We start from the raw sequence: 15,497 nt of genomic DNA, 5'->3' as shown, positions 1-15,497 counted from the left end.
GGAACGAGCCTCCAAGCGGCAGGGGATTGATTTTGACATGCGTTTTTGCATATTCCCCATGGAAAATCACACAAAATGTGCGCAAATAGCATACATATATGTATATTATCTGTGCACACGTACATCTTTGAACACAGACACCCCCCCCAAAAAAAATATATATATATATAAAAATAGGGTTTACTGAAAAGATATTTCAATGTACAGGTTTGTCATGCTTTGCCTTGTCTCCCTTGTAAACATTCACAAAAATAATGTATATCAAACATTTGGTCATCCTGGAAAAAGGGGGGGTACCAAAAGCCCAGGAAAATATGTTAAAAGTCCAAGTTGCCTCTCAGTGCAACCAGTATTATTAATTATTGTAAGGTAAATGACTATTATTCTACAAACATTATGTACACATATTCAGTATAAACTTTGGTCATTCATGATGTTTATTATACCTGAGACAAAGCATTCAATGCATATCATTTTTTTGTGTCATGGAGTTGTACAAAATCTGTGTAAAATTAAGTAGAGAATTATAACAATGTGCTATTATTTCAACTCGCTATTTTAATCAAGCAAGTACTATTTTGAGCAGATAGATCTGCTCACTAGATGTGAACAAAATATTGTTAATACATACCAAAATCTTTTTTTTTCAAGAACAGATTAACGTTTAAACTTGTACGAACTTGTTTGATATTAGATAAAACTCATTTTTTTCAAATTCATCCCATAAACTATGTTCCTGGGTGCTCCTTTACCCATTTAAAAAAATCTCTTTCATCAAAAAAAATTGCAGTAATTTACAAAAAATAAGTTACTTATTGCAAATAAGCACAACAGGCTATGGTGATCTCTTATTTATTTAAGTGACAATTAAAAAGTAAAAGGTCCCCAATATCATACAAAGGCTTTGGGTCCGACAGCCTTGGCTTAGAAGCTATTTTGAAATTCCTGTAGGCCTTTTGATGGCAACACAAGATATGGTAAAAGCATGTTACAACCCAACTATACATGTACATACCATCGGTCCTAAGCAGGCCATCAGCCTGAGGGTTTGGTCGGTATCAAACGAGGGGAATAGTGCTTATTGTGATTTTTGGCAAGGTATGCACCCCTGTAGTTGGAAAATATGTGATAGCATGCAGCGGGGCAGCTTTTTTGGGTGCTATCACTTTTTTTTTTAAATGGCGACCAAAACATGCTTGTTACCACATATAATTAATCTGGTAACAAGCATATAAGCGGCCATTTTGAAGGGAGAAAGAATTAATAGTGATAACACCCAAAAAAACTGCCACCATTCAACAGCTATCATACATTTTCCAAATCTAGATGTGCATACCTTGCCAAAATCGCTATGAGCGTTGCTCCTTTCGATCATTTGATACAGGTGGCCTAATTTTTGGACCGAAACTGATAGGCTAAATCTGTAGTTAGACATTCGTAAGAATTATGCTGTATTAAGAACATGAATTTCACATCACTTGCATTTGATTAATTCTGCCGTAAAAACTATGCTGAGTCCAGAACAACTATAGTTGAGCTGGCGTCGTATAAAAATCGGACTCCTTTTTTGGTTATATCATCTCGCGTGACCAGTTCCTCTCCTAATTATCTTCACTTAGGCATGCACAATACTACCAATGAGTCCGTGTTTTAAAGAGTCCTAAATTGATGCTACAGCGGCCCAACTAGAACACTTTAGTTGTTCGGCCCAACTAGAACACTTTAGTTGGGACAGTCCCAGCTGAAGTCTGGACCGATGTAAGCACCATTGATATATCGATATTACTCGATTATTCGATATTGTTTTGATATCGATATCGCCAATATCATTTTTTTTAATCATATTGAAATATCAATTCGATATTGAGGAATATTATCAAAAATATCGAAAAATTTGATAATGAAGAATGATAGACAGTATAAAAATGCGTTAGATTATCGTCAAAATAAATCTACCGTTTGTGGTTTTACTTTGTGTTTAACATTTGCTGTATAATGGAATCAAAGTCGGCGGCAAATTGTGTTTGTGAGTGAGCATAAAACATCGCGAAATGTCAAGCGGCAACGCTTTGTGATTTGCGTTCGCTGGAATACGTGGTCTCCAGTATACAATGCAAAAATTCAAAAGAAGCTGTCCTGTTTTGGGGCTTGGAGAAGTTCCGTTGTTCGCCGTATCTTTTCGTACATTCTCTCACCGGTAATGCTCGGCGCTGTAGTTATGAAACTAACTAATCGAGCAATGTGCTCTGAAAAAAGGTGTGGGAATTGATTTGTTTATTTTTTGTGGTTTGAAGAAGTTCAGTTGTCTAATTTGTTCCCACATATTTCTCGCCGGGTATTCCCCCACCCATCGGCGGTCCTTTTATGTGCACTGTCACCATGGAAATACAAATGCCTAGCAACAACATGCCAGTGGGTAGGTAAGGCCCACCTCCGTGCCCTCCCCCACTAAATCCGCAGGTGAAAGGATACTGAAGTGGTGGGTAAATATATGATGAAACAGCATTTCATTCTGCAAACTTCCCTACCATTTGCATAAATTTAAATATGCATTAGCCACTCCAAAAACCCTTATTTCATTGATAATACCATAAAGGCCATATGATATTTCTTTTTTGAGTTGGTCGTTGCTGAGAATAATTAAAACGGACTTAACTCATTCATAATCGATATATCAAATATACTCAATATTGGATTTCCAATATATCGATTATTGAAAATTCTAAAATCGATGGTGCTTAGACCAATGGTAAATTTGCTTAAAATGAGCAAAATTTAACGGTTTTGTTTGGAAGAAGGTTGTTTGGCATTTAAAGGTAAGCTAATAGTATATATCCAAACGAATTAAAAAGGAATATAATGAATCCCAGGAAGTATGCATAGAATTGTCTTAAGTCATCTCTTATAGTTGTTGCCTGTCTGCATGGTGCATGAGGATATAGTAGAACTTGACCACTTGCTCGTAGTTGGAGATGCGGATCCTCTCGTTCACGCCGTGGAATCGTGGGATATCTTCTGGGAGGTTGAAGGTCGGGCAGAAGCGGTACAGCTTGTCCGTCACGCTGGTGTAGTGGATGGTGTCCGTGTTGGCCAGGAGAATCCCTGATTGGTTGTGAGAAACAAATGAAGCATTTCGAAAGAGGATTTTTTTTTCAGTCCAACATGTCACGTCGAAACAAATTCAATATTGGGTTCTGCCTTTCAACGACACAATTTTAAAACCAAGGCTAAAAAAAAGGGGGGGGGGAACAAATTTTGGAAGGAATTCAGTCTCTTCATAGTACACCAACAGGATGTTCTAAAGTTGGGAACTCTGTAAAGAGAACTGAAGAGCTATCTATTTATATTAATATTACAAGCACCTCAATCAACGTACACAGTGATGGCTGCTTCGCAGATCCACTTTGCTCAACAAACCGACAAAATGCTCGAAATTGACTACCTGAGCCTTTTATTTTTCCATACAGTTGCATTACCGAAGCTGCTATCTTGACCCAAACTGAAACACACAATTGTTTAAAATGAGCTACGTTTTCAACTTATCAAAAAACTAAGACAAAGCAAGCGTACTTTTAATGGCTGGTCACAGAACACACAAAATTCTATTCAGTTGACTCAGAATGGCTAAAAGTTGTAAAAATGCTTAAGTTGCAACATGATTGAAATGAAAAATCCACTTTCGTTATTCACATTATTATTATTATTATTTATTAAGCCAACAAATGAACAAAAGTACAATGACAAAGCAAATAAAAATTAAAAAGTAAACAAAAATTGGAAATTGAAAAGTAAGACCAGACAAGACTGAAGAATGCGAGTAGGAATGGGTCGGGGGAGGGGGGAGGGAAGGGAGGGTGGACAGTTTGACAGGGGAGAGGAGATAGAGGGACAGAAAACAAAAACAATATAACATTCCAAACCGGCCAGGAACAAACATGGAGACTTGCCTAATTGCCTACAAATGTATCATCAAAGTACAGGAAACAAGTGGTGAAAGATTAATTTACGTGGGGTGTAGTTGCTTCAAGACAAATGTGAATCAATAGCTTCAATAGCTGCTCCCTGACCAGTGTGCGCCACTATCAAACGATCAATAAAGCTCCGCACCATGACGTTTGACCAATCTCAGCCTTGATTAATGTTCAACATGTGTGCAAAAAAGTCTGACATGCGTGCAGGCGTGTATAGTGTGTGTGGCTGGTACATGCAGTGAGGCATTGAAGAAACGTACAAGTTGTTTCCCAAAGTGCACAGTGGACGGGGCTGAACCCTCCTGCTGTCTGAACAGTCACAGACAGTCAAAATATCAGTCCTCTTCCCCTGCCATGCCTTTTACACCCTAGTCACCAACAGTCAGATCATATTTCAAGCAAGCACTGTGACTACTCACATTCAGTCAACAGACAAAAGCAGGCAACTGGTTGTCACAGCTGTCTTATCAATTACCTATATCAAAGCATAGTATCAAACAGTCACAGCCAGTCAATCCTGCTTCCAACAGCCATCCCCCCCCCCCCCCCCCCCCCCGGTCCCAAAAAAAGGCAGCCACTGCATACACCACCATCTTTTGTTAACAAAAAAAATGGTTACAGTGGTCAGAAATTGCCTCAGATCGCACCACAGAGCATCTACAATCCAAACATTTCCCCCATGTCGTAAATTTTTTAATCAACTCTATTGGGGGGAACATTTTGTTCTGGATCTTCCTATGCCTGCCTCATGAAGGCAGGCACAACTTGACCGTTAAAAAGACACCTGAACTGAAAGTACAAATTTGCACAGAATGAATGTTTGCATAGGAGGGTTAAATCTATCAATCAATCAGTCAGTCAGTTCAGTCAGTTCTCTTTCTGGAAATAATGTTGCAACCTGACGCCACTTTTTCTTCATATATCACCTCATGTGCAAAAATGATGATAAGACATGAATCTGGGACTGAGAAACATTTCCAATTTTGTTAGGAAATAAAATGTTCTTGACTCTCCATAGACTTTCGCAGAAGTGACATCATTAGGTTGTAACATTATTTCCAACTCCAGCTCCAATGCTCATCAGCAATTGAAAATGTTGAATTCCTGATGAGCATTGTGATTGGAGCTGGAATTTCTCTTGCCCTAGTCTATGGCCCACACTGAGTAGACTCTACATCTACTCTAGTGCGGGCCATGCCATAGGCTAGAGTTTCTCAAGCTGCGTCCGGACCAATAATGTATTAGATTTGTACACAAATCACGGAAGTGGTCAGGTTGCAACATTCTTTCCCTCTTTCTTACTATTATTATTGATGGCCAATAGGAGGTTAAAGGGAATATACATCATTTGCTTTTGCTGTGATTTTCAGAAATGGATGGAATTGGGGGTTGGAAATATAAAGCAAAGATAGTTACACTGACTTTTTGGAGGTTTTGGGTTCGAAAATGCTATAAAAACCAAGAAAAACGATCATTTTCCTGTAGTCTGGTTCCCTGACTCCATATAAGAAGAAACAGAGCAGTTTACATACATTGGGGAATTGTAAGGTCAGGGAACCAGTCTAGCTGGCTCGTACCCGTTCATAGGTTTGTAATCGATTGCAAACAAGTGCAATGGTCAATTGGGGCCAGTATTTGAAAAAAAGCCAGTTGTTTCCAACGCTGATCGGCCGATCAGCGTTGGAAATTGATACAAAAATACCACTTTTCTTGAAAATGACAGTATACCATGTGCCATAATTTTACAGGATGCTTTAGACTGTCATTTACCAACATCCTATTAAGGTATTTCGCAAAAACTTGGTAGTTTTATTTTTCGATGTTTGCAAATGTTGTATATTCCCTTTAAAGAAATGAAAGAATCATAACAATACCTGGGGCAACGATAGCATCTGGGAAGACTTGTTTAATGCTCTGCCCAATTGACTGATAGGCAAAACACTGCTCGTCATACGGGGAAGTTATGGTGGCCTCTCTGCCTTGTAGGATCTCCATCTTGATGCGGTCATCGTTGATGAGGCGTCTGTCACGTTCTAAAACCTACAGAAGAGGAACATATATGATGTCAAATTGGATGAAACTTCAAATGGAGGAAATTCCTGCAAAAATTATGTGAGGGTAATTTTTACAAATTTTTTGATTCTGAGAAATTCATGATGCCGGTACTCTATAAAATAGGGCGTAAAAGATTCAATCTTATTCTTTTCTTTAAAGGAAATATACAACATTTGCAAACATCGAAAAATAAAACTACCAAGTTTTTACGAAATACCTTACTAGGATGTTGGTAAATGACAGTCTCAAGCATCCTGTAAAATCATGGCACCTGTTGTGAAGTCGTTTTCAAGAAAATTGTATTTTTGGATACATTTCCAACAGTGGTCGGCCGACCACCGTTAGAAAAACCTAACTACTGCTCCAAATTCACCATTTTTTTTTCAGTCCAATTTTGTTTGCTATTGGCTACATGTTCATGAACGGGTGCAGGCCAGCTAGACTGGTTCCCATACCTTACAATTTTCCGGCATCTAGAAATTGATCCATTTTATCTTTAGTGAGTCAGGGAACCAGACTACTTCACCATTTGTGTTTTTCGTGGTTTTTCCAGCATTTTCGAACACAAAACTTCAGACATGTCAGTGTAACAATATTTGATCTATTATAGTAACCCCTCATATAGTTCATTTCTGAAAATTACAGCAAAAGCCAATGATGTACATTCCCTTTAAACAAAAATTGTGTCTTTTTTTTTTTCAATTTTGCTGTGGAATATTGCCCAAATAAGCCAATTCTAAAGACCAGAAAAATCATTTTTAATGAACTAAACAGTTTTTGTAAACTGAAAGGTGTCTAATTAAATACTGTAAAGTTAAAATTTGACTGTTGCTTATTAGTGCCTGATATTAATGCATGATAAGTATCCAAGAAATTCTTGCCTCAAAGATATGTCAACGTTTCCGCAATCCTCAGTGCTGAGAAATTATAGCAATCATCCTATTTTTGTAAAACTTTAAGCAACTTGGTTACACAAACAACCGCAGCCGATAACAAAACTTTCCAAGATAGGACAGATTTTGATGACCAAAAAAATTGGTTGGCAGCCAACATGCCATGTGACTTACTATGCTTTGCTTTTTAAAGAGGTTGTGGAATGCTCGAAGACATTTCCGTCATTTTTGGGGTATATGTAGCCTAAGGTGTGATGAAATAAAAACGACTATTGTGTCTGTCATGAAATGAGTACAAAAGGTACTTTTGAGAGCTGTTTTTCAAGTCCTGTCATGCCTGTTTCGACCCGAACGTGCAATTTGTGTAAAAGTCATCGTTGCGGGCAGCAAACAAAACACAGTAAATCGTGACGTAATAAACAGGACTCCCGATGCAGAGTAGCATATACGAGTCCTGTTTATTACGTCACGATTTACTGTGTTTTGTTTGCTGCCCGCAACGACGACTTTTACACAAATTGCACGTTCGGGTCGAAACAGGACCTGAAAAACAGCTCTCAAAGGTACCCTTTGTACTCATTTCATGACAGACACAATAGTCGTTTTTATTTTATCACACTTTAGGCTACATATACCCAAAAAATGACGGAAATGTCTTCGAGCATTCCACAACCTCTTTAAATAAAGAAATATTTTCAGCTGTAGAAATCAGGTCCGGCTACACTAGCATGCATAAAGAGCCAAAACAGGAAGCATGATTATGCAGCACAATCCCCCAAAAAACTAAAAATGATTGTTTTCTGGTTGGAAGCTTTCGTTTTTACCTGCTGTATAGTCTGGCTTGGGTGAATACGGTGATTGACGATAGCAGAAGCAGAAGGGGGCAACACGTTAGCCTGGTATGAAAAGGAAATCAAACAGGTCTGAATTATCTGGCCAAGCTCAGCAGTTGCACTGCGATGATTTTAACTCATTTCATCGGTGTTCTCAAATATCCATGACTCTTCCGGGAAAAACTTAGGGCTTTTCAAGGTTACACCTCTATGTTCCGACACCCCTATGTTCCGACTGCACATATTCCTATTCCTAACCCTAACCCTAACCCTAACCAGGAGTAACACAATCTAGGTTGTCGGAACATAGGGGTGTCGGAACATAGAGCAGTCACCCTTTTCAAGACCAATTCCTGGGCTGTTGGTATCTTAGGAGCCTATTGCTCTAGAGGCAAGGGACACCACTCCCTTTCAGCCTTCCAGTTTGACACAAGACTACTGAGTGCCATGAAAGCATCATCAAAGTAAACTACTAAAAATGGAGAACAGTAAAATTGAAGAGTTGAACAAGACTTTTAAACATTCATTCGCGATTTCTTGTTGAACTTGTTTCATATCCTCCACTTTTTTGGTCAAATCTTTCATAGTTTTGGCCAGCTGGCTCATAGTTGCAGATATTTCTGTGTTGCTGGGACTCATTTTTGATGTCCTGCTTTTGTTGCCAATTTTTTACGTGCAGTTATATGCATATTCTGTTTGGCCACATTTCCTGTGCTCAACCTGGGAACGACATTGTCTTTTTCCGTTTTTGTCACATCTTATTTTTGTGCAACATTGGCTGCACTTTTATCTATATCCCCTTTCACCATTGGTGATTAGGGAGTTTTTTCAGTTTTACAGCAAAAAAAAAAAATTAAATTCCTGGCACTTCTGTGCTCAATTTTGTCTGGCGACATCTGGTCTGTGTCAGTGCATTTGTTACTGGTTTTGCGTATGCGCGATGGTATCCCATGGAATTCCATATCCGCCAGAGGGCAGTATAGAACTAAAACGCAAACTGGAAGACTGCAAAAAGCCAAATAACTTTTACATCTCATCATTTATTGGTTGTACTAGGATTCCACAACTTTTCTGTGACTTTCCATGATAGCTGAATATACCAGGATTTCCCCAGATTTTTCCATAACTGCGGTAACCCTGTTTCTTGTCGAGCAAGTTACAACTTTTATCTTTTTGATTAACTAGCACAATGTCACAAACTACCAGTAATCACTGACAGAAACCCACTGTTTACTCACCTTGACACCACCCTTGAATACAGTGATGGCGGTGCTTGTGTGCAGTAGCGCTCTAGTACTCTCCTTCTTGCGCATGATGCTATGGAAATGTACAAGTGGAAAACAGACAGCATTAGCCCTTCTGTGAAAGGAATAAAGCTTTTTACCAAGCGCATACATGATGTATGCCATCTATGGTAGTGCAGTTTATAACCAGTGTTGTAGTACTCGTACTTGGTAATCGTACTCCCCAAGTAATTTTTTGGGAGTACTTGTACTCGTACTCAAATGTCAGAGTACTTGTACTCAAAATGACGGTACTCAACATGTCGAAATTGTACTCAATTATCAAAGTACTCGTACTCAAATAGCAGTACTCGGAGGAAATTGGTAACGCTTGACTTACCACAGCCTTATTTTATCGATAATTTCAGTTTGAAATGGTTGATTGGCTTGTGGAGAAATCAAAGTTTCCTGATTTTCCTCTGTGCACGTCCGGACAAACACATTTAACGGCTGGCCATGAGTGGGTCTGTATATTGGTCTGACTGGGCCTCGGCCAAATACGCACAATGAACCATTTGCCGTATGGCCATATTCGGAAATACAAGTACTCGTACTCGTGCAAGTACTCGGAGACCTGTACTTGTACTCGGAGGTACAAGTACTCGCACTTGGCAATCTAAGTCCTCGGCAGTATTCGGTACTCAGGACAAAAAGTACTTGACTACAACAATGTCTAAAACAAGAGTAGGCCTGCCTAATTTAACTAGACCTGAAAGTCTCACTTCAGGATTCTATAAATGGTGACTCAGTCAGTATGTCATTCTGTCAGAGGACAACAGGCTGGCCTTTGTCCAAGAACAATCGATGAAACTTTGTGTCCACTTTCGCGAGCCCTAGTGGGAGGGTCACATCTGCATAAATTGGCATAATAAGCACAACTCATTTGCATAATTAGCATCTCTGCTGAAGCTTTAATGCCAATGTGTTCAACCTTCTCTCCAAATGGTTTATGGCAACTCTATGTCGTGACTTTGGGTGTGATCCCTGGCTACTTGGCATATACATACAAGTTTTATGGCTTCTGACTAGTGCCCCTTGAACACAGACATTGACAACACAGGGCTGGATAGCTCAGTTGTTACAGCATCAGAACAACAATCTGGAGGTGGCAGGTTCGAGCCCCGCTTCCATCAATTTCGTTGTTCAACTTTTGCAGCATTATTATAACACACCCAGTCACTTTTCCTTTGTGGATTATTTTAGAATTCCCAAATTGAGTGAAACAACCACACTATTCAAGGATTAAGAAATTTACCTTTCTACAAGCTTCTGGAAGAGCCATAAGTTTGCAAAGACAAGCTTGATTGGGTACTCCACCTATATGTGACCAACAACCACCACAAAAATAGGAAAAGGATTACAGACTCTAAGAAAGTTACCACCACTAATGCCAAATGGGCTTGTAGCACACATTTGATAAAACAGAACATGATGGCATGAATAACGCACATCAAGAAATGAAATTGGGGATACAACCTCAATGAGGCCTTCATTGTTCATTTCGTCATCGTTTTCAAGAAGAGATGGGCATGTCAACAATGACAATTTTTTTAGATTTCAACTTTTTTTCTTTTTTCTTTTTTGCTTTAAAACATCATACTCGACCATTTTGACATGCTTCCATAAGCAAAACATCATTAATTTCTACATTAAATTAATGATGTCAGGGGAAGGCATCTCTCATCATTTTGCAATTTCAAGAGACACTAACATGCCTATCCCTTGAACATGTACAAAACGTATTGCACGGAAAGGCGTAAAAGTAGGTCAACTGAGAAATTTTTTTTTCACGAAGGGACGGGCATGTATGTCACATTCTCAGCTGCGCGCCGTTAACACGTGAGCCCCATCCCTACGGGCATAAATGTAGGAAAACTTGGATTTTCGTTTGCACGAAGGAATGGGCATCTTTACTATTTCATTTTGGCTAATTAACCACTTGTGTTAATTCCAATAACTGGGTTAACATAAACATTTACCTTTTCTAAAGAACTATGTGAATGTTTCCTTACTACATAGAGAGGTTGCAAAGTAGTAGTTTTTGAAGTTTTGAAATAGGAGAAACTTCTTTTGCGCTTATCTGGAAAAGTTTTTTTCTTCAAAATCCACATGCCTGTCCCTTTGAGTAAACGGTGACGATTTATGAAGATGTTTCTGTTCATTTCAAATACTTGAGTAAATTACATGCCGATCCATATATAAGCCCAGTCGTCTGCAAAGATGGGCAACAAAAAGTCCACCTCTCCATTGTCACAATGCCTATTTCAACCAGGCAAGTTGCATGTTCATTAAGTGCCAAAAATGATGGACTTTTGTTGGAAATTTTTGGAAGTGAAATCAAGGCCGTGATTGGCTAAAAAAAAAAAGAAGGTGGGGGTGGGGCTTAATGGATTGGTATTTTATTAATAATCACCTCAGATGTCAAATAGACAAAATTGTCGTACTCGACGCCGGAGCCAAACATGCTGGGAAATGGTGTGCTCTCAAGTCTATATTAGAAGGGGAAAAATCAAAAGAATTTATAGGTTCGCTGCTGTTTTTGCTTAGTATAAGCAGTTTACAATATCACTGAAACTTAAGTAATAATAGTATGCAGTTGGGGAACCACGCTAGCTTGGAATTTTTGTTTTGTACCGAAAGCTACTGACAGAGGAACTAGTGAAGAAAACTTTAAAGTTTCTTATTTTTTTTCATTTCCTTAATTCGGCGAAGCGCGCACAAGCGTTGACACGTCGCACACGCGCGCGCGGTTGCTATCAGTGCGCGACATCGCGTAGCTGCAATCGGCTCAGTGAGAACGTGTCTCAGATGCTGAATTCAGGCCCAATTCAAAACATGATTCCGCAACTTTTGATTTGAAATTGAGATCCTAGAATGCTGTTTTTCTCGGAATATACAGCTGAAGCCGAGCTGAAACTTCATCAGGTTAGTTGTTCAGTACCCTTCTTTAGATTTTGAACACTTTTGTTGCTTCAAACAAACAAAATGCATAAATTTATACACATGATGGACTATATCTTTAACCAATTGATGTGAGAGGTACATTTGCTTATGAATATACATGAGTGTAATACATTTATGACTTTTGTGTGATAGAAACATCTGCTTCGTATGTGTACGCATCATATGCGCAAATGTACTGGCAGCACCAGCATAAAGCCCTATGAGGTTACACCTTTTTGTTATTTCCGGTTCCAACGCTACCCCGTGTACTGGGCATTTATGTGCAAATGACGTCACACTTACAAACCATATATCCAGTAACATGAGTAATCATGGTAATGCAGATTGTATGAGCAATATCAATTCGGGCGATTCACAATGCAGTGCGCCACCAAGAGTTTGCCAAGGAGAGTTCATTTTTCCCAGTGCATTGTGGGAGATGGTCGACAAATTCGCAGCGTGGGACATTTGAAATTGTGAGTTTTTCCGGTCAGTGGTTTCGTAAGCGTATGATTCGAGGATACTCTTTGCCCATTTCGTTTCTTGTTATCAATATGGTGTTTTGTGTTAACCCTAAAGGGGCCGGGGGGGCGGAATCCGCCCCCCCCCCCTTCAACATTTTCCGCGATAGCTTCTAAAAAAAATTTTTTCGCGACCCAAGCTGTTATGACTTTTTAGCCTCGAGCTTTGCGCATCTTTTGATACCAAAAACATAAAAATCGGACCACGGGTTGGCCCGTAGCGAAAATTTGTTCGGCGCTACGCGCCGTGAAAACTGAATTTTCGCATATACGTCGTGTACACCGAGCAGAATTGCCATTCATACATATGAATAATTAATTAGCCATAATTCTAAAACCCTTTGACCTACAGTCATGAAATTTCTTGGGCATGTTTAGGAAGAGTTGCTCTATGCATGTGCTGAGTTTCAAAATTTTTCGTCACTCGATGGCCGAGATCTTAGGGGGGGGCAGAATCCGCCCCCCCCCCCCCCCCCCCCCCCGGCTGAGAGATGGTCAAAATAACCCGGCCCCTTTAGGGTTAAGGCGGCAGAACGCTATGCCCCAATCTATGACATATTAGCTCAGGTTGTCTACCGACACTCATTCAAATGAGCCATGTTATGTCGACTGTTAACTTGAAAAATGGACTCTCCGTTGCAAACTCTTGGTGGCACACTGCATTGTTAATCGCCCGAATAGCACAGTATCTGCACGCAAGCATGGTACCTCCTCAGTGATTCTACATGTTTTTATGGTCGTTAGATTGGTAAGTATGTTACTAAAACATGGTATGTGACCTGAACCAACAAAACTAAGTCTTCAGTACCATTTTCACTTCTTTGTTTTAATTTGCAGGATAAGGAGGATGCCCTGCTCTTCATATATCCCTAAGTTTAACATTTAACAATTGTTGACTGCTGTGATGTGGGATATGACGTTTTGAACACCCGAGGGACACATAGCACCCGAGGCAAAACCGAGGGTACTATGTGCCCCGAGGTACTATGTATCCCACATCACAGCAATCAACAATTGTTTTGTTATACCTCTGTCTTGGATTATTTTGATTTTGATGTAAAAATCACGAAAACAAACAGCAGTAAACACAACAATCATGACAACCGAACGTCAACTCACATGCATGTAGCGTGCTCGAAACAGCTGATTGTCTGCTAGTTCGCTGCTCCCACTCATGTGTAAAAACAAGGTGAAAATAGCGTGGGTACCAACGATACAAGAGTTTCACACCGTATGTACCGTATGCACAAAGTTAAAATCATAGAACACTCCCTGTGGGATATCACGTACGTGACTTTTTACAAACTTAACACGTGATCGTTTTAGGCCAATGAAAATACAGAGTTCAAGACAGAGGTATAACAAATGCAGATGCTATGTAGGTGAAAATGATTTGCTTTGTGCAAAATGAGTGAAAAAGCTTATGGGCTCCTTTTCCCCAATCTTGAAAGCTCCATGTATGGCACACATGTACACGGCACAAAAGTATGCTGACGCAATGCGTTCAAATATCCCTCCCAGTGGCCTCCCCCATCTGTCTAAACCGTCCAGCAGGTACTCATTCACAGAGTTCATTTACTCAAAAGTACCTGTGGCAAATTGGAACTCATTACGTTGGGTCAGGTAACATGACTTTTGCTCACTTTGAAACTGCGTTGGCTAAGATTCCAATGTTAGTCTCAGTGGGTGGCATGGAGGAATGGCCGGTCTTGGCACTGTCCACGCTCAGTTTCATGGTCAAGTAGCCTTTCTCAGAGACCCCGATCAGCCCGACGGGACGACTGACGTGCTTGATGACGTCTTGTAGGATGGTGAATCCCTCGTCCAGTAGGAACTCTGCCTCTACACCACGCTCCAGGAGGGTCTTGGCAATGTTGAGTGCACCGTCCACACCGGTCACCTTGGGTACAGATTGAACAGAAAGACTGGAATTGGCCGCCAGAATTGGCCTGGATTGCAGGAGAAGGTATTCTGCCGTCAAATTGTTTGCAGGTTGCCCAAAAATCTTTTGTCTTCAATTTCCCATACTAGGCAAATGCAATCAACTACAATATTCATGGACAAAACCATGGAATATTTAAATAATGATCACACATTTTGATCTTACCCTTTGCATGTATGTTCCCAACATGACTGCAACAAACAAAGGTTCATAACAATTGGTCAGTCACTTAAAAACAAAAAACAAGGGGAGGAGATTTTATTTGGCCCCTCCCCCCTTCCCTTCTTAAAAATATCACTCAGTTTAACATCTTGGGGTGTTGGGGTGTCATGCAGGATTAGTACCCTTGTAGGAAAGCAGTAGTACCTGGCTAAGCCTAAGGCTTGCAGATATATACACCGGTCATCTGCTGGGAACCTGTGTCTGATCTCTTCTCACAGCCAGATTCCAACATAGGCACGGCAAGATGACCATCTCAGTGGGTTACACTTAAACCAACGTGACAACAGACAATCCAAGCAAGGTAAAGAAGTAAAGCCTGTCATGAGCCAATGTGGCCCATCAGGCCAGCGTTTATGTCCGGTTTCAGTAGCATGAAACGACTGAGAATATTTCAACTCCCCCTGGATGGGATGCTAGTTCATCGCAGGTTAATCCCCAGTTAATGCCGGTACCCATTTATACTCCTAGGTGGAGAGAGGCAAGTGGGGATTCAGTGGCTTGCCCAAGGACACAACATATGACCAGCAGCTGGATTTGAACCCCTGACCCTCTTATCATGAGTAACAAACCCTAACCACTAGGCCACACTCCCCAAATGCAAGTAAAGGACAAGTACTTTAACAAATTCCAAAATAACCATGAGCCACCCCATGACATCTCCCTGGTCCTCATGGATCCCAGCGCAGCATCTTAAATACCCATGACAACTGCAGAAGTGCTGTTGGGACACAATTTGCTGATACCACTACGAACGGCAATAGTGAAGATGCATTCCTGCTGCGCAAGGTAACAAGCCACTGTGTAGAAGACACCTGGCACCCCAAAAAGAGGATC

At 40.2% G+C, this 15,497-nt stretch overlaps 1 protein-coding gene across 3 annotated transcripts in view; it reads right to left on the bottom strand.

Annotated features, from left to right (window-relative positions):
• Positions 1-393: 393 nt before the first annotated feature.
• LOC119731588 (N-fatty-acyl-amino acid synthase/hydrolase PM20D1.2-like) overlaps positions 394-15,497 on the bottom strand; it is a 32,821-nt gene continuing 17,717 nt past the window's right edge. Inside the window, exons 5-12 of one of the 3 annotated variants that reach the window (XM_038204781.1) lie at positions 14,143-14,399; positions 11,449-11,524; positions 10,291-10,352; positions 8,991-9,069; positions 7,744-7,815; positions 5,846-6,011; positions 4,391-4,446; positions 2,975-3,102 (exon numbers count right to left, since the gene is read on the bottom strand). In XM_038204781.1, coding sequence (XP_038060709.1) covers positions 4,439-4,446; positions 5,846-6,011; positions 7,744-7,815; positions 8,991-9,069; positions 10,291-10,352; positions 11,449-11,524; positions 14,143-14,399 — 720 coding nt within the window. In that variant the 3' untranslated portion in view covers positions 2,975-3,102; positions 4,391-4,438. Of the gene's footprint in view, positions 3,103-4,390; positions 4,447-5,845; positions 6,012-7,743; positions 7,816-8,990; positions 9,070-10,290; positions 10,353-11,448; positions 11,525-14,142; positions 14,400-15,497 lie in introns of all 3 variants that reach the window. The other 2 variants (XM_038204779.1, XM_038204780.1) reach the window with 2 other exon arrangements.

This window comes from Patiria miniata, unplaced genomic scaffold, assembly GCF_015706575.1.
Source record: "Patiria miniata isolate m_02_andy unplaced genomic scaffold, ASM1570657v1 HiC_scaffold_24, whole genome shotgun sequence".
Taxonomy (NCBI): Eukaryota; Metazoa; Echinodermata; class Asteroidea; order Valvatida; family Asterinidae; genus Patiria; species Patiria miniata.
This window is presented reverse-complemented; position numbering and strand designations above follow the sequence as displayed.